The sequence below is a fragment of the Castanea sativa genome, chromosome 1, assembly GCF_040712315.1.
Source record: "Castanea sativa cultivar Marrone di Chiusa Pesio chromosome 1, ASM4071231v1".
NCBI classification, from domain to species: domain Eukaryota; kingdom Viridiplantae; phylum Streptophyta; class Magnoliopsida; order Fagales; family Fagaceae; genus Castanea; species Castanea sativa.
This window is the reverse complement of record NC_134013.1, coordinates 84,965,359-84,990,552: the sequence shown is the minus strand read 5'-3', so window position 1 is coordinate 84,990,552 and position 25,194 is coordinate 84,965,359. Positions and strand designations below refer to the sequence as shown.

General features: G+C 33.2%; 1 protein-coding gene and 1 non-coding gene across 2 annotated transcripts; one reads left to right on the top strand and one right to left on the bottom strand.

Moving 5' to 3' along the window:
* Positions 1–17,064: 17,064 nt before the first annotated feature.
* LOC142622695 (protein DETOXIFICATION 16-like) lies at positions 17,065–22,221 on the bottom strand. Its single transcript, XM_075796221.1, has 8 exons — positions 21,808–22,221; positions 19,056–19,600; positions 18,886–18,972; positions 18,732–18,788; positions 18,402–18,640; positions 17,848–17,966; positions 17,636–17,722; positions 17,065–17,554 (listed from the first exon to the last, which is right to left on the bottom strand). Exons 1-8 carry the CDS (start codon positions 22,084–22,086, stop codon positions 17,501–17,503), a joined length of 1,467 nt encoding a protein of 488 aa, XP_075652336.1. The 5' UTR covers positions 22,087–22,221; the 3' UTR covers positions 17,065–17,500.
* TRNAP-UGG (transfer RNA proline (anticodon UGG)) lies at positions 21,489–21,560 on the top strand. Its single transcript has one exon. It is a non-coding gene; the product is annotated as a tRNA-Pro (tRNA).
* Positions 22,222–25,194: the final 2,973 nt, after the last annotated feature.

The following is a 25,194-nucleotide window of genomic DNA, read 5'->3' as shown; positions in this document are numbered from 1 at the left end:
GGTTTTTAGTGGAGGAAGGTTGGTACTTAGTACTACACCCTTCTCATCTGGGATGGCGTTCTCATAGTCATTATCATCATCATCATCACTGATGTTAATTCTCACACGTATGTAGCTTCTAAATTTTATTTCATTAGCCACTATTCAATGGAATTTTCTCTTTTTTGTTAAGCTTTGATGTTTCTGTTCTGTAATAGACCATATGTCGCTACGCTACTGTGCCTTTGGTGACTGGTTACTTCTATGTTAATTTCCTTATTACCCAAAATAAAAATAATAACAAATCAAGTATATAGTGCGTGAATATGTCTAGAAAACAACAGGAGATTAAAATTCAAAACATTTTATTTTTGGAACCCAAAGCAAGTACACAGAGCTAAGTAGTAAGTACACAATCATTTTGTTCAGACATAGCACCATCTAGTTTTGTCCTCTCGCATTCCTGTAGTTTTGGAATTCCTTAGCAGCTGTAACTGTACTAACTACTGCGGCTAAGGGTGCCACCACAGGTTGCAGTCATGGGACAATCGACGCAACTGGTACAGCTGCCGCAATTGCCGGTGTCACGGCCTCAACAGCTGCCACAATTGCCGGGACACCGGCCTCAACAGCTGCCGTAATTTTCCGGGACATTGGTTTTGCGGCCTCAACAAACTCAAAAATAGAACACCAAGACGCCATTTTTAACAATTTGCTTCGATGTTCTGGATGTCTCAAACTGTGTAGTGCTATGAAACAAGAATGTTGATATGGTCCTTCTTATTTATATGCTAATCAAATGGGGAACCTGATTAGTGATTACTGATTAGCATAGTTCGCTTGGACCAATGTGCCTCCAATGGATTCATCTACATCTCATAAATTTAAATGCAGGAACTTACATTGGAAGAGTAACAGTTTATGACAATTTTTTAAGCTTACCAAGAAATATGTATACATCCAATGATTCCTCTGTAATGAGTCCTTTCTACAATTTATGACTATTATTCAGTATAGAATTATGTATACAAGCAGCGATTCCTCTGTAATTACTATAGATACAGACCCTTTAATTCCATCTTCCTTGTGTGTGTTTGTTTCTCCAAAAAAAAAAAAAAACCTTTATTAGTCAAATGCGATTTGGGTGGCGTTTTGTTTCAAAAATAACTTTTTAGTCTACTATTGTCTATTGAATCATTGATGCGAACCATTGGATCAAATTGCTTAGCGGGAAAAAAGAAAAGAAAAGTGATGGTTCCTGAATTGCGGCATCCACTCTTCATCAACATTGGCCATTAAAAAAAAAACTCTGATAATTCCTGTTAATCAAACATTGGCCTTTGCTTCCAAAATTGATTTCTCTAAGCCAATTAGCTTTTGTATTAGGTCACTAGATAGTTGAATACATGTGATAATTCCTGAATTGCAGCACACTTTTAAAACCAACATATGGTGGGGGTAAGCTGGATGTACCGAAGGCTTATGACCACATTGAGTAAAACTTATGGTGTTAGTTTTGAGAAGATTTGGGTTGAATGAAAAGTTTGTAGGTTTGATCTATCATTGCATCATGATAGTGTGCTTCTCTTTCCTCCAAGCGAACTTGAACCTTTGTAGTAAAGATCACCAAATAGCCCATTGTTCATGGTCCGACCCAGTAGCCTAAAGGCCCATCGAACAAATGGGCTGCCCAACCCATTGTTGTTGAGGTCCATGTACAGCTCACTAGCCTAGTGAGTCAAGCTATGGGCTAGTTTCTATGCCCATGGGCACTCGATAGGCCAGCCCATTAGCCTAGCTTGTTGGCTAAACTCGTTGCCCAACCCTATAACTCAGAATTCATAACAAAACAATAATCCTAGATACTTTGGAATCCTCCTATAGCGATCCTCCAAACAAACTTGTACCTATGGACAAAGGAGTACTCCAACAAACATCATAAAAGATTTCTTCTATAATAAACTTACCCAAAAAAAATCCATGTGATTTCAAAGAAAGGTTTAAAGTTCAAGGTGTTATCAAGAACACACTTTTTTTTTTTTTTTTCTCAAGGCATAATGATAAATTTTCTCTATTTACACTAACAAAGAAAGGAACAAAGTTAGAAATTTTTTTGGTTTTGGTATAGCCTCCTTTCTTGCCTCTAAAAGTTGTGCATAAAATGGTTTATATAGCTGCACAAAGTAGGGATAAACTTAAAATTGACCAAAAACCCTTTTTCTAATAGAATTCATATTTCAAATAGCTGCATATTTCCTTGAGTCAAATTGCTTCTCGATCGAGCTAGATTATTAGATCAACAAGTTGTGCCAACTCCAAATGATCATATTTTACTCATTTCAAATCTAAATTAGATCAAATACGTATTTGTTTTAAAGCCTCAACTGTCTACTTTTCTTTTTTCTTTTTTTTTTGAGAAACCAAATGTCTACTTTTCAATTAAACATATTTTCACTATGAAATTCGTTACGTGTAATAGATATATACAAAAGATAATTAATGTTTCATCTTTGAGTACATCATAACTTTATTATCTTTATGCAACTTTGGACCTAGATTTAACCCTAACACAACTTTATTGATACAACCAAATTTCAACATGTTTTGACACTAGCATTTGCTGACACATCTTGAACCTTAACAAATTTGACGAGCATATTACAACCTTTTGCCCATCCGTTGAAACTATAAGCAATGCACAAATGTTTTCAATTTCGGAAGACCTCCAATTAATTTTCTCAAAATCAATTGTAATGCGGCTACCGATGGAGAGCTGATTAGTCTAGCTTCTGTCTCGAGAAATTCATAGGGTCATATGGTCAAGGCCTGGTCAAAAATTGAATTTGGATCCAATGTCTCTGCCCACGAACTTGAAAATTGGGCTCTTAGGAAAAAAAGTTGGAGACTTTATGCCTAATGACTTCCTAGATCTGGGCTCTCTTATGACCATTAGTGAAGTGTGTTTAGTTTAAATGAAATTTCTCTGTTTCTCCTGCAAAAAAGGTCTTGAAAGTCATTGCAAAGCCAAAATTTTGTGTAAATTGTTGCCTACAAAAAATACCTAAATTTAACTTGCGTGTAAATGGCGAAGTTGGATTGAATTCATTGATTAAGATTCACATAACTTTAGTCTAGCATTTGGCTTAAATCTTGTAATCTGAAGGACTCTTATTTTTTATTTTTTAAATAAGGAAAATTCTAACGAATGCCCTAAGGGCATTGGTTAATAATCTATTTAAATAAAATTTTTATGAAAAAATAAAATAAAGCAATTAATATTTTGACAATTTTTTTCATTTCTCATAAAAGTGATATTAAAACTTTTCTAAAATAGATTGTTAACCAATGTCCTAAGGGCATTCGTTAGCATGACCCTTTAAATAAAAAGAGTAAAGGCCTAAGGGTGTGAGTAGTGGTAACAACTCAACTCTACATTGGCATGACCAGAGTAGTTCATTTTTACTCCTACTCAGTATAGACCCTTCAATTACAGTCTCTTTAATACTCAAATGCAATTCGGGTGACATTTTGTTTCAAAAATAAACTTTTTAGTTTTTAGTCTACGATTGATGCAAACCATTGGATCATTTAAGTCAATTGAAACCCATTTTAATGCTTCTCAGCAACTTAACCATTTCATCCTTATCCTCTTTACGCATGAACCAACCCTTTCCTCCATTGTCAAAAGTGCCACTGCCACCTCTGCCACATGATTATCACCACTTACCAGCACTTTGCTCTGCACTGCCTCCACTAACATTGCTGCAACAATCGACTTCATAACAATATATTTCATTCTGTTTCATTTAAAAGTATAATTTCAGCACAAAAGTTCACCAAACGTGGGAAAGAAGGGAGCAACTAAATTCCTCCTCTTACTCCTAGCAAGTATTACTTTTGAGGTAGTTCAGGTACTTAAAAGGTTTATGCTTGGCAAAAAAGTGTGACACTCAATGTCACTATATTGGCAGAAACTTCTTGACCTAGAGCTACAAAACTGGGCATAACGAAGCCATATCAATGTGTATGTATGCTCGCTTGGATAAAACTAGGCAAAGTGTTCTTCAAAAAACTGAAATTTGTAGGGTTTTCAGTATGAAACCTACAGTCAATTTCTATTTGCTTTTGATGAAGCTTTATGATATTGCATCTCCAGGACTGTTATGTACTCTCTCAGAAGTTTTGTTCACCTACAAAAGAAAGAAAAATGAACCGTCACAATGAGATGAAATTGACAGATGATGATATATATGCTTAATGTATAATTACGTTACTTCTTTCTCACAATCAGTGCATAGAGTTATTTTCCCAAGGGATAATGCTTGAAAGAAAAGTGCCACCATGATTCCCATCCAGAGTCCCTGTGGATTAGATTCAAGATAGACACTCATATGGTTAATGTTCCTTTCTTGTTTTTGACAGTGAAAGAATATGAAAAGAGTAACCAAAAAAAAGGAAAAGAAAGGGAAGGATATGAATTCACTTTTCCACCAATACGGTAGACAAAAGCCAACAATATAGCTATGGGAATGCCTATAAAATAATAAGCTCCCAGATTAACCAAGGCCCCAATATTTTGCCATCCACACCCTCTAGCAGTGCCTGAAAATTTCAATCAAATCATAACCAGAGGAAAATTCAGTTGCGGTAACCTCGAATTCTGTATGACAATGTCATCAAAATAAAATTTTAGAGGATGAGAATCCATTTGGAAAAAGTATTTTGATGGATGTCTTGTATCAGCAAAGTGCTTTCACCTACTGGAAACAGTCTAACAACCGGTGGAGCAGAGGCTGTATTAAGGAGAGATTGTATAGGTTCATATGAAATGAGAAGTGGAGACAGTTATTCCCACATGCTAGCATATCTCATATGGTTGTGAAAGGCTTGAGATTCAAGTCTTTTCAAGATCCCTAAGTTTAGTATTAGTGAGAAAATTTCAAGTGTCAAGGAAAGAGTTCAGTGATTGAAACAAGAAAAGCTTTAGGTTTTGTTAATTCAAAGTGAAAGACCTCATGGATAAAATTTAAAAGCTCTAATGTGCTGATCCTTTAGCATAGAATGTGGAAGGTAAGAGGAATGGAACTTAAGGTAAGAATTGATTTGAGAACTGAAATGGTGTGAATTGTGCTGAAGGTGATCTGAATTATTTCACATTTCCACAATCATCAGAAGAAGAGTGAATTTTATCGAAGCTATTAAAGATGATAATGGGGCCTGACAATGGGAGAGAATGGAATTTGGGCAGTATTTTTTGAATCACTTTCAAGGTTTATTTAGCTCTGCTTGTTCAAGCTTTCCACAAGACCTTGAGGAGCTAATCCAGCCATGTACCAGTCAAATAGAAATTTAAAATTTTGTGCGGCATCCGTTCAGATGAAGAGATCTAAAGAGTGGTGTTTGAATACATCCTCTAACGTTCCGTTGGCATGTTGAGTATTTTTTTTTAAATAGCATTATTGGTTAATTGTGGGAAACTAGTTTATCAATATGATGCAAAATTGTTTTCGTGAAGGTTAGTTCCTAAAAAAAATAATCCAAACCTTCCTAGTTTGTTTGTGAGTCTAAAAGTTCCATTTCTCCAAGCCAATAAGCTTTTGTACCAGGTCGCTGCATAGTTGAATACATAGTGATAACTCATGAATTGCTGCACACTTTTTAATACCAGCAAATGGTGGGGAAAAGCTGAACTACACATGGCTTATGACCGCATTGAGTGTTACTTTCTGTTGCAATTTTGAGAATATTAGGGTTCAATGAAAAGTTTGTAGGTTTGAGCTATCATTGCATCATCAAGTGTGCTTCTCTTTGCTTCTAAATGGCAGGATATTTGGCAAATTTAGCACTCCAAGAGGTTTACAATAAGGGGATCCTTTATCACCATAACTCTTCGTTTTACATTTAGAAGCCATATCACGATTTGTAGATAGAGAAATGCATTGTATGAGAATTAGAGGTACTAAAGATTCTCGAGTGGGGCCTTTAATCTCCCATTTATTGTATGTTGATGATGTAGTTCTTTGCTGTAGAGCCAAAATTTGAGAGATTGAAACTCTAGAGAGTTGTGTTCAAAAGTACTGCAGGCAAGCTATAAAGTGGATGGGTTTAAGCCAAAGCCCAACCCAAATCAGACAGAAATGCCTGTTATGTTTATAGATGGTCTTATTAATCAATTATCAAAATCTTGGGATAACCAGAAGCTCCAGGATATATTCAACAATTCATCAATTGAAGCAATCAAAAACATATATACATCCCTATTCTCCCATGCTAAGACAAGTTAACGTGGGTGGGCAACAAAAGTTGAGAGTTCATAGTAAAGTCGATAACATTTGACTAGACTCAGCCCTAACAACATAGATTCAGTCAAAGGTGCAAATGAAAGTGTGGAAGATCTTGTGGAAATCTAAGATTCATGAAACCATTGCTTTGCAGGCTTGCTTATGTTATTTTCCCAACAAAAGTAAAATAGTAGAATTTTGTTTCGATTTAGTTATAGATGGGCATTAATGTTGACACCCTTCAAGTTCATTCCCCCTTCATCCAATGAAGTCCATTATATTAACTCCCTGGAGCATGGTTGTCAAAATCGTGATTTGGATCGTAGAATCGCATGATTTTACGATTCCACCTCACCAAAACGATTAGAATCACACTAGAATCGTAAAAATGGTAGGATCGTATGTAGGATTGATAGGATCCCATGGATCCTACCGATCCTACCAAAAACAAAAAAATTTGGTTTTTCTTTCATGGGATAAATTTTTTCTTTTGATGAAGCTTTAAGGGTTTTTATTTTTTCATGTTGTGATGATATGACCTTTTATTTTATTTTTATAAAATGATGTTAACCTAAGCAAATGTTTCATCAAAATGAAACATTTGATGAATTTAATGTTGGTTTTGCTGCCTTTTAAGCTATAATGTTGTTAAATTTGTTTGATCAATATACTAATTTGTGTTCTAATATTACTAAAATATTTTTTTATATATAATTTTATCAGTTATGCTTATATTTGTATATTGATTGATTGATTTTATTGAGCATGCTCTCTAATTGTTACTGAGTGGTAAAACTTGAATAGTTGAGTGTAAAATTGTATTTTGATGTCTTTTGCAATTTTAGTATACAAATATATAATGTCTACATAGATGATGAAATGGAGGTTGATGATTAGGAATTTAGGGCGATGGTTATAAGAACTTTAGAATGGAAATAATTAAATCTTTACTTCACCTTAATGTTCATCTTGCTTTTGGATTTCATATTGTAGTTAGCTAGTTTCCATTTGCTAACTTATTTTGGATTTCAAACTTGGAACTTAGAACTTGGAAAATATTTTCCATATGTTTTGATAAATATTTTGGTATTTGGTTGCTAATTAAACATTTATTGAACTTTTTAGATACATTAGGTCAAAACTTAAATATATTTATTTCATTAATATAGACTTAGCGATGTATGACATGCAAATTATATCATCTGATGCAAATCTTAGTTTTTTTATGGATGAATTTATAATTTACGTGATTATTCAACATAAAAAATCATTATCAATGTGTTTTTTGCTTTAAATCTAAAAATATGTAGGATCTTACGATTCACGATTCAATCCTACAATTTACGATCTCACCTAACTTCAACAATCCTACATAGGATCCCGATTTTGACAACCTTGCCCTGGAGGCTATCAGCACTTTAGCAACTTAAGTTTCAAAAGAGCATTTATCCAATCTTGCAACCACCATGTTTAATTGAAATTCAGAATTTAAGTAATCAATGATCTAGTTGAAGTCGAGTTAAATGAAATTGCTTTTAGGATTTCCACACAAGTTTGAAAATTCTAAATTTACACCCCAAGCCATGAATTTACAAAGACTCACTCCATCACAGCACCCCCCCCCCCCCCCCACCATTCACACCCATATTTTGCCTCTATAACCCTCCTTCAAAGAACCTCCCTTTCAGTTCCATATCTTCACCAACCACTTCCCTAAATAATAGAATTCAAATGTAGCCATATACACTCAAACAAAACCCATATATGTGTATTCAATAATAGAAAAATTGGCACTTGCAACACAAGCACATACCTCCATGAATTGAATTATGTTGGGATGACAAAGTGATTTCTAGATTATGATTTCTCTAGCCTTATACTTCAATCTTCAACCAAAAAAAAAACAATCAAAAGATATATAAACACATACACATACAAATCATCTAGGTATTAGTCCCAAAATTTTTGGGTTCGGCTACTAAGCAGACTAATTAGGATTGGCCACATTCAATGGATCCATTCATAATAAAGTAGTTGTCAAACCAACACATGTATGTACACCAAGCACAGACATACAAAGAGCTATATATCATTGAGCTCTAAAGGACCAAACTTTTGGTTTGTTTTAAGTGTGGGTGTGTGTCTATATATATATTGAGGCAAAATCAAATATGTTTTTAAAAAAAATATATTTATGGACGGGGAAAAAAGGTATGTACCTTTTCACCGCGCTTAATGCATTTCATGGCAAAGCGTTCTTTGGTCACTTTGTTTCCCGCGAGCCATATCTATCCGAAGCTCCCAGACACTATAGGGTGTTTGGTAGAATAGTTTGAGATGAGATTTTTGAAGTTTTTTGAAATACGTATGGGTGAAAAAGTATGTGGAAATGTATGTAATGTTTGAGATGACATATCCCTCCGAAGATATGTCACACGCTTGTACTTTTCTATTGTTTCTTTTTTGTTCATTTCATCTGACTCTGAGGAAATGGTACCTAATGTGTCCTAAGTAGAATGAAAGCAAATAATCAGAGAGAGATTGCTGCAAAGTAGTTTTAATGTGTTTTATGTAGAAGGAGGTTAAATATTTTCCTTCAAACAATCACTCAAAACAAATAGAAACCAAATAAAATCAAAAATCAAAATCAAAAACCCCAAAAAGAAACAAGACTTGAAACATAAATCATAAACACAAACTCATATCAAACAATCAATTCATCGTACAAAGAAAATAATGTCACAACCAAACCACCCCCCCCCCCCCCCCCAAAAAAACTAGATCCGAAAACATTAAAATCGTAAACCATAGCTCATATCAAACAACCATTTACAGTTTTTTTTTTTTTTTTTTTTTAAGTTTTAGTTTTAAAAGGATGAAATTGATTTTTTTTTTTTAAAGCAGCGCATTCGGCAAAATTTGTCAAAAAGTGTTTTTGAAAAAGCTAAGTGTTTGGTAAAGCTTATAAAAATTGTAGTTTGAGGTGCAAATTACTATGAAGGATAATATATATATATATATATATATATATATATATATATATATATATATAAGAGAATCTTTTCATACTTATGGCTTTACCTTCTTATTAATAATTTATAGTTTTGTTGAGACGGCCAACAAAAGGGATTCAACTTGGGTCTAGTGTTCTATGCATTGAACGCGATAGGATGTTGTCATGTGTCCAAAAATTGTCATGTGGTAGCATCTCATCGGGTCTCGTGCACAAGAAGCACTAGACCTAAGCCTCTCCTCAACAAAAGTACCCAACTTAGAATGAAAGCAAATAATCAGAGAGAGATTGCTGCAAAGTAGTTTTAATGTGTTTTATGTAGAAGGAGGTTAAATATTTTCCTTCAAACAATCACTCAAAACAAAAAGAAACCAAATAAAATCAAAAATCAAAATCAAAAACCCCAAAAAGAAACAAGACTTGAAACATAAATCATAAACACAAACTCATATCAAACAATCAATTCATCGTACAAAGTAAATAATGTCACAACCAAACCCCCCCCCCCCCCAAAAAAAACTAGATCCGAAAACATTAAAATCGTAAACCATAGCTCATATCAAACAACCATTTACAGTTTTTTTTTTTTTTTTTTTTTTTTTTTTAAGTTTTAGTTTTAAAAGGATGAAATTGATTTTTTTTTTTTTTTTAAAGCAGCGCATTCGGCAAAATTTGTCAAAAAGTGTTTTTGAAAAAGCTAAGTGTTTGGTAAAGCTTATAAAAATTGTTGTTTGAGGTGCAAATTACTATAAAGGATAATATATATATATAAGAGAATCTTTTCATACTTATGGCTTTACCTTCTTATTAATAATTTATAGTTTTGTTGAGACGGCCAACAAAAGGGATTCAACTTGGGTCTAGTGTTCTATGCATTGAACGCGATAGGATGTTGTCATGTGTCCAAAAATTGTCATGTGGTAGCATCTCATCGGGTCTCGTGCACAAGAAGCACTAGACCTAAGCCTCTCCTCAACAAAAGTACCCAACTTAGAATGAAAGCAAATAATCAGAGAGAGATTGCTGCAAAGTAGTTTTAATGTGTTTTATGTAGAAGGAGGTTAAATATTTTCCTTCAAACAATCACTCAAAACAAATAGAAACCAAATAAAATCAAAAATCAAAATAAAAAACCCCAAAAAGAAACAAGACTTGAAACATAAATCATAAACACAAACTCATATCAAACAATCAATTCATCGTACAAAGAAAATAATGTCACAACCAAACCCCCCCCCCCCCCCAAAAAAAAAAACTAGATCCGAAAACATTAAAATCGTAAACCATAGCTCATATCAAACAACCATTTACAGTCTTTTTTTTTTTTTTTTTTAAGTTTTAGTTTTAAAAGGATGAAATTGAATTTTTTTTTTTTTATTAAGCAGCGCATTTGGCAAAATTTGTCAAAAAGTGTTTTTGAAAAAGCTAAGTGTTTGGTAAAGCTTATAAAAATTGTTGTTTGAGGTGCAAATTACTATAAAGGATAATATATATATATATATATATATATATATATATATATATATATAAAGAGAATCTTTTCATACTTATGGCTTTAACTTCTTATTAATAATTTATAGTTTTGTTGAGACGGCCAACAAAAGGGATTCAGCTTGGGTCTAGTGTTCTATGCATTGAACACGATAGGATATTGTCATGTGTCCAAAAATTGTCATGTGGTAGCATCTCATCGGGTCTCGTGCACAAGAAGCACTAGACCTAAGCCTCTCCTCAACAAAAGTACCAAACTTTTTTTTTTACCCCCAAACATGGACCATTATACTATTCAAATTTACTTATGTAGAGGCTTAGCCACTCTCCATTGTAGATGTAACAACCCAAAATTTTGAATCCAACAAAAGTACCCAACTCTTTTTTTTTTCTTTTTTTTTTTTTCAAACATGGACCATTATGTTATTCAAATTTACTTATGTGGAGGCTTAGGAGCTCTCCATTGTAGACATCACCATAGTTTTAAAAACCAGACCAAACCGGCTAGTTGAACTGGGAACCAACACCAAATTTGATCCACCAAAAACCCCCAAAATTGAGAACCATGAACAAAAACGGTTGTTTGACCATACCAAATTCTAAAACCATGGACATCACGCCCTAGAATTTTAAATATAGAAATCCAACCTCAAGTCAAAATGTCTATAATTGAACTACAATTTGAAGTTTCATAATTTCAAAAATTTACTCATAAATCCAAACATATAATAATTCATTAAGCTCCAAATAACAAAATAATTTGGAATCCTGAGATAAAACATAAACAATAATACTCATGACAAAAATAACTCTTAAAATAAAGTTTAAACTATTAATACATATAGATAATTCTTTAAGAGTTATCATACATTTCAAATCACAAAGATAGTCCACTTGAAGATTTAGTGATCATGTCCTGACAATAAAATTGATTGTTGGAGATGTATAAATATTAAATAATATATACAATAGATGCATGTCACATATTTGCAATATATACATATAGAAGATGTCATATTTTATGTATTGTCCCATAGGTCTGACCCCTATGAGTAGGGTTATATTTACATTGACTACAACCATAACATCCAATTTAGCAACACTCCCAACCTATATATTACCCCATGAGTGGGTTAGTGGAAAGTAATAATCATCATAAACCATCAAGGCTTCAACTACAACCACAAACATCCATCTCAGCAACACACCCAACTTTCACACTGTTAAATAATTCAAATTATGGTCCACCTATTGCTACTATGGGCAGTCATCAAAATTATTTTATAGCAAAGAATCAAATCAAAGAGATGTATACAGTCACAAAGAGAGTTTCACAATATAGTCATCTAAATAGATAATAGAATGTACTAAGAAAGGAAATAGTTTTACAAAAGTACTCCATACAAGCAACAATCTCAACAAGTCAAGTTCACTCAACCATAATATGAAAATTTGATCACATTTCAATAATGGATTCATTAATAGAACAACAAGAAAAATAAGGAAAGAATTTTGTAAAGTCCTCTACATATGGAAATTATTAGTGTCTAAACTGTAAAGTCCCACTTTACATTTGCAAGAATTTATTATCCAACTTTATATCACACATTGAACTCTACATATGGAAAGTATTAGTGTGTAAAAAGTCCCACTTTATATTTACAAGAATTTATTATCAAACTTTATATCACACTTTGACCTCTACATATGGTCTTGCTTGATTTTTTTTCCAAACCAATATTATAACTATTGGATTATAAAAAATAAAATAAAAAATTCACCACTTTTCTTTGGCAAAGGGTATGAGATAAAAGCTTCTTGTTGTCAATTTCGGTACTTTTTAATTTTAATTTTAATTTTCTTTGGCTTTCTCTCTCACTCAAATGCGAAACATAAATTAATTCAGACTTGGACTCTCTCTTTCTCTCTCCTCAATTTTTCTTTTCATTGATGGAGTTTGGAATTGGAATATGCTTTTACAAAGATGCTTGGTTGAGTTTTGTGCTTCCAAATCCGAGGTAATGGATGGGTTTTTCAAACATGCTGAGTTTTTGTCCAGAAAGGAAGGTTAAAACTTAAATGGAATTGTATTTATTTCCAATGGCCAAAAATTGGAAGGAAAAAGCATAAAGACTTATAATATTACTTTATTAGGTTAATGTGATATGGTAGCGTAATATTTTTTTGCTGAAATATGGTAGCTTACTAGTCGCTAACCCATGCAATGCACAGAAAAATTTTGCATAAATATATAATGTATCAGCATAAGATTCAAAGCTAAAATTATTAAAGCAAAACGAAAATATTTGATCACACAACAGAGAAATATAAGAGAAAGATGGGGCTAATCCATGGCTATATAGTTGACAAATTTAGTTATAGCAAAAAATGAACACAAAAATTCAAATGTTAAGTCTTTTAGCCAAAAAGAAATTAAAGAATTGGAATATTCAGAGCCTAAAAATTATTGAAACAAAACAAAAAATATATGTCTATCTGACTACTATAAGCGCACAATTGTACCCGGACCCAAAGACAAGTGTTGGGCTCAGGCCCAATGAGCCTTATACAATAAAATTTGTAGAGAGTGAGTTTGAAATCTAGGTTTGAGATATTGGAAGTTTGATTAACAGGCTAGAATGCCATAAACTGTGCAAATGATACATGAATATGGCAAAGAGACCTCCTCAGACGTAAGTCGAGGACGAATTGTATAGATACTCTCTTTCTATGCCAAAGTTTACAATTCTTAGTTCCTATTTTTCTTTAGCAGAAAGTGCAGATCCCCTTCTCTTTTTTCTCTCGTTTCCTTATATACTTCCTCTTTACTGACTCATCCACGTGTCGTACAAATTTTCCCCTTAGATACTTGTCCTATCCACCACATTCTTGAAGTCTTTAAACAATAGCAAGAAGGTTGAACTGTACTATTCAGAGGTCATTTCCCCATTAATGCGACTAGGGAAGTAGATGCAGGGTCTTTAATGTGGTGGTAACAGCTTTTTCCTCAGATATTTCTCACACGTTTTTGCTTCTAAAGGGTGTTTGGATCGCCCTTTTACCCATCAGTTTTTCCAGAAGCTTGCCTCTAATCCCTTTAGCAAGTCCCAAGGTCATTGCTGAGCCCGTCCAAGGAGACATTCCTCCTCGAACAACTCCTCGGACCTCTGAAGTATAAGTTGACTTGTGGACTTAGAGGCCCCTGATAAAAATAAACTAGTACCAACCGATTAGGCCCAAAGCACAATTATTTATTCAATAGTTTTTACCCCCCACAACTACACAACAAAGAAACATAGAGAAAGATGATTTACCTTCAAAAGAATAAGAATCACAAAGTTAAAGTGTATAGGTCTTGCTCCTTTCTTCTCTTTTGTTGAGTGAAGGGGCATTTCTATGTCAATAAGTAGATAAACTACTTAAAATGTAAAGCTATTGGCAATTTGGCATGTCAAAAAAGGAAACCAATGGAGTCATTTAATGTAATAAGAAGCAAAACTAAAAGACATTAATGCAGTTATTTGATATGCACTTCTTTATTAACCATTTATTATAATAGAAAAAAACACAATAGATCAAACCAAAATTTCTAACAAAAACTTTTTAATTAATGAACCAGAAATGAAATACAGCAATTGTTAGAACCTGATTGGAGTCTAAAGTAGGCTCAGCCTTGAAGTTATCAGCAGCAGTTGGGGATCCCTTTTCATGGTTCTTTCGAAGTTGGGGGAAAATCTTCCACATTAGAGGACAATGTGTGAAAAATTAACCTTTGGATCTATAAAAGTTTGTGGCTATTTATCTATATATGTATATATGAGAGTGTTAATGGACAGAGAGAAGGGCCAAAATTGGAAATTAACATTAATTTCCAAACAATAAAATTAGTAAGCATTGTTTTTAAACTATATTTTTACTAACATCTCAAGTTTAAAAGACTCAATTTTGGGCCTATAAATTGAGTCTCAAATACTCGATTTCCATGGTCTAATCATATTTCACGTGTTGACCACCTGGAAATCGAGTCTCTAAGACTCGATTTATAAGCCCACCTACATATTCAGCCTCCTTACACTACAAACCATTCACCCCACCCAACCTTCTCATCAGACCAGAAACCAAAGAACCTACAGCCGCCCAATCCAACCAGACCACGCCACCACCGCGCGACCCAGGCTGCGCGACCCAAGCATCAACCCGACGAGGTGAGGTGAGCTCTCTCTCCTCAAATTCTTTCTCTCTCTGATCTGATTTAGGTTTTCAAGTTCAGTTTTTAGTAAAATAAGAAAAACCCAGAAAAATTGTTTCATTGTTGAATAAATAGCGAATGTGTTTCATTGTGTTGGGATTGTTGTGTTTCTGGGATTTCTTAAATTTGTTTTTTATTATTGTTGGGAATGGCTTGTACATGAGAGACTTTAGACTTAAAATTTTTTTGGTTTATAAATCGAGTCTTAAAGACTCGATTTTCAGGTGGACACCACATCAAACGTAATCAGACCATGGAAATTGAGTTTCAAAAACTCGATTTATAAGCCAAAATCGAGTCTTTGAGACTAGGGATGTTAGTAAAAAATATAATTTTGTAATAGTACTACTAATTCTATTGTTTGGTAAACAGAATTAATTTCCAATTTTGGCCAGAGAGAAGGTCAGGGAAATTTGAGGACTGGGAGGCTTAGGAAAGAGTGTTTTGCAATTTCAAGACTACAAAATATATAAAGTAATCTTCTTGCCAACGCACCCATTCTATAAACCTTTTCCAGAGCCTTCACTTTACTTTCCCTCTTCATTGTTTGGACCGGAGGAGTGTAAATTTTTTTTTTTTTTTTTGAGAATGGGTTGTTGACTTGTTGTTAAGAATGTTCCCTGTATATAGTCTGTCAGTCTGTCTAGATACATATAGAGCTAGTTTTTTTTTTTCTTTTTGTCTAGATATGATAAAAAAAATACTAGAATTATTTTTAAAAATGAAAAATGAAAAAATAAATTGGATATGTGAATATGACTTCATATATAGGTGAGTAATGCTAAGGACACCAAATGTGGCACAATTTTGTGCCACAACTCATCACGTAGCAAGTTGTAATACAAAGTTAACTCTTGACTAATGTCACCTTTACATTAGTTTTTATAAACTCTAGTAAAAGCAAACTCACATTGTAAGAAAAAAATCTATATAATAATAATAATAATAATAATAATAGGTAAAACTGAGAAAAAATCTAATTAAATTTTAAATTGGAATTCAATTAGAGTCTAATTTTGCGTCATGTGTCTCATCTAATCTAAATTTTAGAATTTTGTGCCAAGCGAGTTAATTTAGTGTAAAAATTAAATTTAAATTAGTGTTTAATTTTGTGTAATGTGTCCCATCTAATCTAAATTTTTAAAATTTTGCGCCAAATTAATTAATTAAATGTAGAAAACGAGGAGTTTAATATAATAAACTATAAAAAGCATCATCATATAACTTAAAAAAATTCAAATTTATAAGTCATCTATATATATATATATATATATATATATATATATATATTAATAGGTAAAGTTTAGAGAAAATTGAATTAGAATTTGAAATTATAATCCAATTTTGTGTCTAAATTTATGTTAGAACTAAATAGTTGATTTCTAAAATTTTATTACAATAGCTATATACCTATTTGATAAAGTATAATTTATTTAATGATGGTTCTCAAAACAAGTCATTCACTCCAAGTTGATATCTTAAAATTATTTGGATATATTGATGCTATCTCATTTGTTATTATTTTCATGTATGCGAATTTTTTTTTAAAGAATTAATGATATCACTTTCTTTTATATTCTCTAATTTTTGTTAGACTATGAACATGACACATACTCACAAGATTCGTAAGTCTTAACTAATACATTTTCAATACCTACAAAAGGATAAAGATGCTATTCCTGACACATTACCAATCTCCGCAATATGGCTGCTTGTCCCACTAAGGTCCTATAGGAGTGAGTAGTGGTAACAACTCCACATGTTAATGGCCAGACTAGTTCATTAGATCCTTTAATTATAGTCTCTTCATTAGTCAAATGCGATTTGGGTGACATTTTGTTTCAAAAATAAACTTTTTAATCTTTGATTGATGCAAGCCATTGGATTATTATATAATTCTTCTCAGCAACCTAACCAATTCATCCATATCATCCCTATGCATGAAACAACCCCTTCTCTCCATTAACATGTGTTCTACCTCCGTCCCGCTACATAATTATGACCAATCACCTGTTACCAGATCATGCCGTGCAGTCTCCCCACAACCATTGTTGCAACAATCAACTTCATCACAATACATTTCATCATGTTTCAATTTAAAATACCATTTCAGTACAAAATTTCACAATTTTAAGGGCCTAACACAACAAACTACTTGGAACAGTTGATGAGAAAGAATGGAGTGAATAAATTCCTCCTCTTGCTTCTTGCAAGTACTTTTGATTTGAGGTTGTTCAGCTATTTAAGGTTTATGCTTTGTTAAAGCGTGGCACTCTATATTACTAAATTGGCATAAATTTCTTCAGATAGAGTTAAAAAAATGGACATAACAAAGCCACATCAGTCTTGTGTACGTTTGCTTGAAGTTTCTTACTTGGCATAATGTTCTTCCAAATACTGGAATTTGAAAGTTTTCCAGTATATGGAACTCCTTTATTATCTTATAATTTGTGTCTGCAGCCATTTTCTATTGTTTTTGGTGAGAGTTTATGGTAATGCATCTCCAGAACTATTTTTTACTCTCTCAGCAGCTTTCTTCACCTATAAAACAAAGAAAATGAACCATCAGATGAAATTGACGGATGATGATATAAGTAACTTTTTATGTCAAAGTACAATTACTTCATTCTCCCAGTTGGTGCATAGGGTAATTATCCCAAGACCTAATGCTTGCACGATCAATGCCACTATGATTCCCATCCAGAGTCCCTGTGGATTAGATTCAAAATACACATTCATCGCTTAATGTTTCACCCTTTTTTTGTCAGCGAAGGAACGTTTAAAGATTAACTGAATATAGGAAGAGGCAAAGAAATGGAAAGATATGAAGTCACCTTTCCACCAATATGGAAGACAAAAGCTAACAATATAGCTACGGGAATTCCCGCAAGATAATAAGCTCCTAGATTAACAAAGGCCCCAATCTTTTGCCATCCACATCCTCTAGCAGCGCCTGAAATTTTCAATCAAATCATAACTAGAGGCAAAATCAGTCGCGATAACATTAATTTTCTCCTAATGATGGTCTAAGTGTCAGCTTACCCGTATGACTGTGTAAACAGAAATAGGATTTTAGAGCAAGAGAATACATTTGAAAAAACTATTTCAAATTTTCAATGGATGTCTTGTATTTAGCTATATACCCGGTACTTCAGCTATGACTATGCATTGGTGGATCTACTTTTAGTACCTTAGTATGGGAGCCTATATTTAGTATTTGGATGCAAATGTACAAATTCTATCTAGTTATAAATGTGTTAATCCCAAGGTGTTGCACAAATATTCAGCAAAAAAAAAAAAAAAAAAAATGTAGCACCAACGAATGCATGAAATTCATTTAAATGTTTGGAGTGATTGCAAAGCATAGAAATAAAAGGTTAATGCAGACCTGAAAGCACAGATTGAAGACCATCGAAAAAGTGGGATATTGCAACCAAAAGTAAGATTTCTCCCACATATCTTACAACTTCTTCTACCTGGCTGTAACAGTAACCCCAAAAATTACGACCCAATATCAGGGCTGTTCCTACTAGAATGCCCTCTGTAGCAACCAAGGATAGAGCAACACGAACTGCTAGGCGAGCTGCTTGGGGTCTCCCTGAGCCAAGCTCATTTGAAACTCTTATGCTGAAAAAAAGAAAAAAAAAAAAAGAAGATATATTGGTACAGAAAGATGCAGATTGAGGTAATGCAGCATTCTAATTGAGCTCAGATTGACCTTGTTGTACTACTCAGCCCCAGGGGTATCATATAAATCATTGAACATGTGTTAAGGCTGAAAAACACTACAGCTGGTTAGTAAATTGTGAAAATATGTTTGGAAACATTTTTTATTAGCATGCAATGTTCTTAGAACCAGTTTAAGTACAAACCTGATTGACAGCACTGATGTTTCAAGCTTTGGATTAGGGAGAAGACCAGATAGAAGAACCATCATTTCAAAAGACCAGATTTCCAAGCTGTTCCACAAAATGTAATATTGGGAAGGTGAGCTTATAAATAAGTACTGTAAGAGACTTAAGAGTTATAATCAGAAACTTACCTGAGCATTATAGCTGAGGGAATTGATAGTTTTAGAAATTCGGTAATCCCATGAAAGGCCTCCTTTGAAAATCCAGTCCATGTGCTCTTACATGAAGGAGATATTCGAACATAAGCCATCAATAACAATGCATTCATCCAATAAGATATGCCATTCGCCAAAGCAGCACCTTTATTTCCAAGGCCGGACTTAAATACAAGAATCCAACAAATGAGTAAGTGCGATAATGTTGTAATCGCTGTGCTAACCATCATAGGAAGTACGTTATTTTGGGCTTGTAAGAATCTGATATGACATTGAAGGAGTGCATAACCAAAAATGCAGGGTATTAGGAAGCGAGCATAAAGTCCAGCTTCAGCAGAAATTTCTGGATCTTGTCCCAAGAATACAAGAATTTGGCCGGTATTAGCCCATATAAGTGCTAGGGGAATGCAGGCCAATAGAAGAACAATCATGGCTCTCTGCATGTGTATACCAAGCATTCTATACTGTTTTGCACCATAGGACTGACCACAGAATGTGTCTAATGCGCTTCCCATTCCAATCTGTCCAACCAAACGCAAACTAATATAATCATACTAACCAAATTAGACTCCGATTGGTAGATTTTAAATAAAGCCAAACCAATTAGTTAACCAATTATGCTTTTCAGATTCAGATTTGGTTAATAATTCACAAACACAATATTGCTAAAATTAAATGTGGAAAAGTAAACTACACATCAATATGGTTACAAAGGAAACCTTGACGGAAAAAACCCTCCAAAGGTTTAATGCTAATCCTCAACGAAACAATCCACCAGTGAAATTGAAGTTGTACAAACATAATTGATCCTACTCTAGTTTGCTACCATCAGTAGAGCTTACTGTCGTGACCCCACGCAGCTTCAACTCAGTTAAACTCTTTCACTATGGATCTCTTCATACGAACAATCTAGTCCATAGCCTCAAGTATCAAATTTAAGATTCCCACAGCATGATGTCTATGTAGATGTTGCAGCAACTTCAAAGTTGATCAACAATTCTTCGGCTTTGATGGCGAGGGAGAGACATGCTTTTCATAGAAGCTTAGGTGTATATCAACGCAACACTTTCTCCCTAAAAACTTGTTTTTGATAGAATTAACTGTTCATTTACATCATGGGCTTGAATCAAGAATTCTATATCCCTGAGGCTCAATCAGTCAACTACTATCGAGCTTGCAGTTAACAATTAAGTGAGCTCAATCAGTTGAGTGTTATGTTGAGTTAGAGGAAAGTCTGACACTAAATTGTTGAACAAAAAACTGAACAAAAAGCTTTTATTTAAAACTTAACTTTTTACCAGCACTAATATGCATCAATACACACACGGCACACACACTATCCTCAAATACACTAACACGCACTTATCACCTTACACCTTACCCCTAGACACCTACCGACTAACCCTTGACTTTACTTTCTTCCCTTCACCGGCTGCACTTCACGTCACACACTACTTCATCTTATTCCACACGTCTCACTAGTCTCACACTCTGCTTGACAAGTCTCTCACAGCTCATATCACAAGTGGGAACCAAAAGGTTCCTATTTATACAAGCATGAGGTCGGTTAAGTAACCGACATTGAAGCTTCTAGCTTCATCTAATTTCTGCCACAATAGAGTTCTAGTAGTTCTAGGTTTTATTTTATTATTATTTTAATATCTAGCCCATAACAGCCTCTAGACTATTGTAACAATTTGTGGTTGAGTTTTACTTCTATGTAGAAGTCTTTAGAGATATCTCATAGAGAAATCCGGAAAGAGCATCATAGAGAAATTTCCGGAATTCAAGAGAATTTTCTAGAGAAAGAGAGAGAGGCAGTGCTTGATTTCTAACATGTTATTGAGCTACCAGAAATTACAGTTTCCTTGAGTTGTTCGTGAATCTTTGTCTTAATCTTCAAGTATATCACTTAGACACTACAAGACTTACAATTTGACTTGAGTGATGGTTATAATTCGAAACAGTTTGCCAATACTAAAGACACATATATCTAACAAGTATAGATCAAGCAAAAAAGGAAATTATATCCTTACAACAAGATTTGAAAGAATCTGGTATCTTAGATATTTAATTAATAAAGTTGTGTCAAGCTCTACCCTTTTTCAATAATGAAATTAGCTTAGAACTTGAAGAGCTAGAGTAAATGGCTGAAGTTAAATCTCATTGTCTCAAACCCAAGGGTAGAACAGCTGGTGGTGAGTGATTGATGTGCGGCAAAAAAAAAATAATAATAATTAAAAGATGGAACGAACTAGTTTAACTGATACATGTTACACATCTTTCTTGTTTCATATAAGATTTGGATTGTTTAGCAAAAAAAATATATATATATATATATAAGATTTGGATTGACCAATTCCAAAACAGACGTTCTTTACTTATCGAAGTAACGTTGTGTATGTCTGAGGGCGTTTGGTCTAGTGGTATGATTCTTGCTTTGGGTGCAAGAGGTCCCGAGTTCGATTCTCGGAACGCCCCTTTTGTTTTGTGCTTTTTTTTTTCCAATAAATTTGGGACTAAGCTCTGTGTCATTGTTTGTTGTATGTAACAGTGAGATGGATTGGCAAAACATATAATGGTCTTCACAACTCAAAAGTTCAAACATTTCTCAACTCAAAAAAAAAAAAAAAAAAGGCTTAAAAGCTGAATCTGCCAAACTAGCTAAAATTTCATAACTCAAGACTTAAAAAGATAAAAGAGTACTGAGATGATATTTGATACGTACCAACAAGCTGAAACCAGTGACTGAAGCAAAGGAAGTGGCCATGGAAGCACCAGAAAGTGCTAGCTCTCCAAGATGACCCACATACATAACTGAAATCACCTGTAAACTATTTACCAGCAGATTAACTGAAACTAATGGCCCTACTAAACACAGCTGCTTCTTCACCTCCCCCACAATCTCATCTATGTGGAATTCCTTTCTACAAGACTTTACACCATCTTCTTCAGCTATTGGAATTAGTAATGGTTGAAGACTACCTTTCTTCTCTTCCCTACCCATCTCTTAGTTTTCTCTGTCACAGAAGATTTTGCTCAAGAGAAGAGTGTCAAAGGTATCAAGCTCAATTGAAACAACACAGTCTCTCTCACCACGGCTTTATAAAGTATAAAGCATGTTGTTGTTGTTATTATTGTCGGCTTCATAAAGTAATAAACAAACAAACTTCATGAGTCATTTAATCTATCTAACAATCTGTCTGTGCCCTTATTAGTTAACTATTACATCCTGAAAAGATTCATCAGCTGTAGTAAAGTTCATTAATGTGAGTACAAACGAATCGATAAGCTAAAAATTTGTCTTTTTTTTTTGCACTTCATAAGCTCAACATACCTAGATAGCTGTGCCAACTCATTTTATACACCTTTCCTTAGCGAATATCCTGCTAATTTTGAGGAAATTATTATAATACATAACAAGAATACAACATCTTTATAATATTTTGAAAATGATTTTAGAGTATTTGTGTGTAGTATACTCTTGATGTCACGGATGGACCCATGCTAGGGCGGCGGCCATTGCCACCCCCACCCCCACCCTCACCCTCCCTCCCAAAAAAAAAAAAACTAATGTATATATATGTGATAAAATTTTAAATTTTGGTCTTAATAGCCCCCAATTAAAAAAAAACTGGTATACATATGTAATTTGAAAAAAAAAAATTCTTTTGGATCTCCTCTGAAATATGGTCTAGTTCTATTTTGATAAATATGTTAAAATATTTAAGAAACACTTATTTTATATGTTATATTTTGTTGACATTTTTATAATATCAAATATTTGAGAAACACTTATTTTATATGTAGTATTTTGTTGAATGTGAAATAAATATTAATTTTTATTTTCATAAAAAAAAAACAATTTAAGTTTTGCTCCCTCAAATCTGAATCCTGGTTCCATCCTGCTTGATATGAGTTACCGTGAGTAGAATGAGAGACTTATATGCAGCTGGAAGAATGCTCTAAGTGCTCAAAAAGTTCTAAACACTCGAAGAAGAAAAAAAAAAGAATAAGAATAAGAATAGTTGATGAAGGTTGATCCTCGATTGCAACACGTGGGTTAATCTGGACTACTCATCACACAAGCCGTCGTATATGGTGTCACCATTACGAGACAAATGTGTGATGTGTTTGTTTGAAAAGAAAACAAAAGGGGAAATAGACGAGCTAGAGCTCAAATTAATTTTTTTTTTTTTTAAAAAAAAAATTGATTGACTCTCAAAATCTTCCTTCAAAGCAAAAGAGTCAACAATTAGAAGCAGCACATCTGTAAGGAGAAATTGCATGTTAATTGTGTTGATGTTGGGAAAATAATTCAATTCGCTATTAATTTACAAATTATTGATATATGGTGATTTTTATATAATTCTTTAATAAATACAATGAGGAGATATCAAAAAGAATATTAGCGAAATTAATTAATGAAACATCAATAAAATAAAAATTAATAATGAATTTATTATAATATTAATCGATCCCTTATATACAAAAATTTGAGGGAACAAAAATTATACGTGGAAAATAAAATAAGTATTAATTGGTTATGACAGTGTTGAACTTTCTTGGCGTCGCAAAGGAAAAATCAAAAGCTCATCAAGTGGTCTGGAGGCATTAAAAAAATGGAAAGAAGTTGAAATCTCTTACCTTTATTATGTGGCCTTCCACATGTGAGGAGCTGCAGTCAAACTTGGCGACGTATCTCAATTCTTAATTACAGCCACTGAACTCCATGGTAATTGGTTACTATATGGTACAATAATAATTCATTATTTATTTATTTATTTTTTGGTTCATAGTACAATAATTAATTATCGAGCAATGCTATTGCTATTCTAAGCAGCAAATTTGACAACATTTTGAGTTAATAAATTTTTATTAGTTTTCATTTGATTATTTGAGTACATTATTGATATCACATTTTTTACGAATTACTAATAATCTGCCACATAAACCGATGTCAAATTTTTGGTGCTTATAGGCTTTCTCTCAATTATTAAGGCAAATATTTGTTCACAAACTGTATTACATACACCTTGTTATAAAAAAAATAATAAAAAAAACCTCAAATTATTTAATGGGAAATGCTAACGAATGCTCTTAGAGTATTGTTTAATAATTCATTTTAAAAAAATTCTATGAGAAAAGAAAAAAAAAATTAATGTTTTGACAGTTTTTTTCATTTCCCATAAAAATGATGTCAAAACTTTCTTAAAATAGATTATTAACTAATGCCTAAGAGCACTCGTTAGTATGACCCTTATTTAATTTAGCAAGTACTAACATATAAGAAAATTTAAGAAGACAACTTTTAAGTCACAATTCTAATGTAAATAGTTGTTCATAATATACCATGCCAGAACTATGAAAAAAATATGATAGTCCTAAAAGGCTAAAACCACTTCACATATATAATTAGTTAGTTCCTTGTCAAATTTGTCTTGGACGTGGAAGTATATCTCTTATGCAAAAAAACAAACAAACAAAAAAACATATATCTCTTTCAAAATGATTAATTTTGAGAAAAACCTTCTCCAGTTCTCCCCCGATTTCTCCTTTTACTATTTTTTCCCGGGTTCTATAGCTAGTTCATGCAAACAACAGAGGTCTTAAAGTTTTTTATTTTTTAAAACTTGTGAAGTATAATTATAGTAACAAATTAACAAAGAAGCTTAAAAGGTTAAATGATCAACATGAGATTAGTTGAAGGAGTATTTCTTGTTATCTTAAGCTTGCATCATATTCAGTATCATTCACTTTCAACCATGGGAAGACTTCTAGTAGTTACTCTAGGGAACTAATTTTGTATGTTCTTCTACAATTTGCGTGTGTCTCTGTTTTTTTTTGTCTGTTTCTTTTTTCTTCTTCAATAAGTCGGGATCTAAAAGTAAAGGGATAAGGGCGAGTGGAGACCTATTCCCTTCATAAAATGATGGCCACTCCCATGGGAGTGGTACTTGAGTAGTAGGTGGCCACCTACACCTTCGTCTTGTCATATATCACTTCTCAACAAAATAGATACGAACCCACAATCATTATTCCCGTTATATATTATTTTATATTGGAAACCACGTGTTTTCTACCTGTCTTTCCGGTTTTTCGTTTGGATGTCTCA

Bases quoted from the DNA above. Each gene is read 5' to 3' on its own strand.
- LOC142622695 (XM_075796221.1), bottom strand. From the start codon at position 22,086: ATGGGTAGGGAAGAGAAGAAAGGTAGTCTTCAACCATTACTAATTCCA. The intron at 17,967-18,401 runs GTCTGCATTAAC...TGAAAATTTCAG, and splicing joins TCTTCAATCTGTGCTTTCAG to GCGCTGCTAGAGGATGTGGA. The intron at 17,555-17,635 runs GTAATTGTACTT...TTTGTTTTATAG, and splicing joins GCACCAACTGGGAGAATGAA to GTGAAGAAAGCTGCTGAGAG.